This window comes from Frankliniella occidentalis, unplaced genomic scaffold (assembly GCF_000697945.3).
Source record: "Frankliniella occidentalis isolate FOCC.00 unplaced genomic scaffold, Focc_3.1 Scaffold81, whole genome shotgun sequence".
Taxonomy (NCBI): Eukaryota; Metazoa; Arthropoda; class Insecta; order Thysanoptera; family Thripidae; genus Frankliniella; species Frankliniella occidentalis.
In genome coordinates, this window is record NW_026267211.1 from 163,078 (window position 1) to 166,571 (window position 3,494).

The window sequence follows — 3,494 nt, forward strand, 5'->3', positions numbered from 1 at the left end:
CCGAAAAAACCTTTTTCAGATGATCAGTAATACTTGGTAATACCAGGTAATACGCTGTAATACTTGGTAATACCTGGTAATTCACTGTAATACCTGGTAATACTCGGTAATACCAGGTAATACCCTGTAATACCCAGTAATACTCGGTAATACGCGTAATACCCGTAATACGGAGTAGTCTGTACACGAAAATCCGAAGTGAATACCCCCTCGACCGTGTCTTAGTTCCTTTGCTTCACTCTCTAATAATATTTGTCTGCAGTCTAAGGTGAGGGAGGGCGGGGCGCAGCGAGCGCGGTAAGCAGGCAGGGCTTTGCAACTTTTAAGGGAGGCGGGGAGAGAAATTCTTCGCGCGGCACGAACTTTTTACCCCCTTGGGGTCTGCTAGAGAGATGAAGGTGATCCTTTTATTGACATGACGAAAAGAGAAAACTTTTCGCTCCGCGTCAAAATGCTGCTGGTGATCCGAAATGAAAACAGAAACACGTTTTCCTCTCTTCATTCGCTCGTGCTGTTCGATGAGTAAAACACAAGAAAACGATGCTGAATGATAGGTTGTAAAGGGCCAACACTGCAGGTGTGATAAGGGGAGTGTAAGTGTAGGATTAGGCGACACACCGACACAACCAATTATGTTCGTCCTTCTACCAGAAAAAAAGAGCCGTTTAAGCCCAATCTAAATCGAACAGGCCGAATCAATAACCCTGTCCGCCCATACACGCCGCCCGCCCCGCCCAGCTCCATCGGTTGCTCAACGCGCGTCAAAAGTGGGATTCGAAGGACCGATTTAATGGCGGTCACCTCAGTGTTGTTCGACGCGCTCGGCCGCTTGACCACCGGCCCGCTCGTCCCGTGAGAGCGAGAGAGACGGAGCACAAGTCCGTGGCGGATAGAGAGGTGAGGGACGTCCTGAACCAGTTTCGGCTCCCTGACCTGCCTCAACAGTCTCCGGCGCGCCACGGTTAGAGTCATGTCCCGTACAGACGGCTTCTGGACTAACTTTACGCAAAGATGCCGTGCGTCTCTATTGTGAATGTGTTTAAGACCATCCTCTTGGTCTCTGGTTTCGATGTGCAGTAAAAAAAAAAAAAAAATCTATGTAGAAACAAACTCCTGTCCGTGGCCCTGCTACGTCAGCACACGAAAAGTTGCTTAAAAAAAGGCTATTACAACAGTCTATTTACCATAAATAAGGTTTGTGAGATAGTTACGGTTGACATTGGAAATAGGCGCATACCATTTTAATTAACTTTGTCTAGTTATACAGGTTGAGATGACCAAAAACAAAAGAAAAGTTTTCCAAACTGACATGTGTTTTCTACGTGCTATGGTGGTGCCAGTACAGAGTGTGTTGGGTTAATCAAGCGCTATTGAGTTGAACATGAAGAATGTTTGACATTTTTGTCCAAGCAAAATAAAAAGCACATTTCTTCTCATATGGTCATATTATGCCATTTTCTACTTTTTTTTCCGAATTAGACCCCTCATCACACAGTCATCACTATTCACATTATATTTTAATAACACAATATTTAAAATCTGATTAATCACTACAATGAAACAGATATTGGTCTTAGATAGAGAATTTCATTTTCAGAAAAAATGAGCATTATAAGAACTGAATTGATCTAGATCTACATGTTAGAATGGGTTCTTACCAAATGTAATGACATAATTTAATAACAAAAGGCACCTCAATTTGAAAACAACAATAAAATTGCATAGTTATGCCCTATTCTTTAATGGAACATAAATATACCTAGTTTCAGACTTACGTGAAAGTGGGAGACTTATAACAAAATAAAGATACTTACAAGACATGATCTTCATTTTCTTTCTTCTTTGAAAATAGGTTTCTTTTAAACATTTAAATTGACAAGAAAACAAAACACTCTTTTCTCCCACAGAAAAAAAAATAAAACGGGGGGAATAAATAAGAAAACATTAAAAAGTATTATGGCAAAACAATGGAAAAGTGATTGTATACACATTCCAAAAATGATTCAATCAGGTATCGTTACACCAAGTTAAAGACCCTCATATAGTCTAAGCCTTTGATTCAACCGAGAGTGATCAGGTTCATGGATTGTTCGTACCGTCCAGCGGCGCATCTGGCATGCAGATTAAAATCATCACAACACAGTGTCAAAAATAGATGTTCACCATATAAGTACGACGACACCAGGGTGAAACAAGTGTGTTTCGCGTGCTGTCGTCGGACGAGGGCTCGGACGGAGCCCCGCGGTTAGGCCGACAGCGAGACAAGCACCCGTCCATTTCAATTCGTATTAAAAGTTTCTTTTTTCCTATGAGTGCCGGCTCCTCGCCGGGCTGACGTCGACGCACACGGCGCCCGGTGGATAGGCAGCTCAACTGGCGTCGGGCGCGCGCCCCTCCCCTCGCCCCGCACCACGTCACGCCAGGAGGACGACCACGCGGCAGCGCGCCGTCGACACACGAGTCTCTGTCCGCTTGGCCAGAAAGAGCATCAGCAACCACCACCACCACAGGCTGCTGCTCCTCATCTCGAGGCCCAGGCCGAGGCCCAGGCCCAGGCGAGCAGCGCGCACAGCGGCGCCCAGGGGCCGGCCGGGACGAGGCGCGCCGCCACCCCGACGGCCGCCCCCGCCGGCCCCGCGGCCACGGAGGTGACGCCCACCGCCTTGTGCATGATGGCCTGCGCGACCTGCGAGTGCCACGACACGCTGAACTCGGGCACGTTGGGGGACAGCGCCCACAGCCTGGGGGATGACAGCAAAGGGTCAGCGTGGGCTAGACCGTCCCAAAAAAATGCTGTTTTTAAAAAGTGCTCGGGACACATTGCCGCAGTAAACGGACTGACTAGTAGATACTAAAACGATTTTTTTCCGATTTTTTGAGTTGAATTTAGAGGTCGCGCATGAATTTTTAACGTTTTTTAACTCAAAAACTGCGATTTTGCCGGAATTAGCGAGTTGCAGCCTCCCCTGGACGCTCCCTCATCATTCTGATGGCGCACACTGTTCCCCTCTATCCCTCTCTTGCCCCTATCACTTTGCGGGGTGTCTTAACAGCCTTTGACCCCTGTAAAATTACACCCCAAGAGAAGAAAGTAAAGTCCGAAACGGTGGTTCAGAGCCATACACAGTTGAAAAAAGTTGTCAAATTATCGTACTCTCTGTGATGACTAGCTTGTTAAAAAAACACTACCATTAGTTTTCATTGGCATGTGACAAAGTTCCTTCTATTTTGACCGTAGTGGTCCATAACAACGATTCCTACTTTTCACCATGTTGTAATATAACAACAAAACCGTTGGAATGTTTGATAGTAGCAAGATATATCGTTACGGAACGAACAAGTTTGTGTTATTACAAACTTATGGTGCTGGTAGACGTAAATGACCACTGTTTTGAAATTAAAAATTGTTTCAGAAAATTTTGGGAATGTTGTTGGATTAAAACATGTTTTGTTTTTATCAACATTTGTTGCTATCAAACTTTGCATCAAATGTG

The 3,494-nt window shown here is 45.3% G+C and overlaps 1 protein-coding gene across 1 annotated transcript in view; it reads right to left on the reverse strand.

Annotated features, from left to right (window-relative positions):
* Window positions 1-1,207: 1,207 nt before the first annotated feature.
* The window catches only part of LOC113202675 (uncharacterized), a 158,637-nt gene continuing 156,350 nt past the window's right edge, over window positions 1,208-3,494 (reverse strand). Inside the window, exon 18 of the mRNA XM_052269047.1 lies at window positions 1,208-2,741. Coding sequence (XP_052125007.1) covers window positions 2,522-2,741 — 220 coding nt within the window. The 3' untranslated portion in view covers window positions 1,208-2,521. The remainder of the gene's footprint in view (window positions 2,742-3,494) is intronic.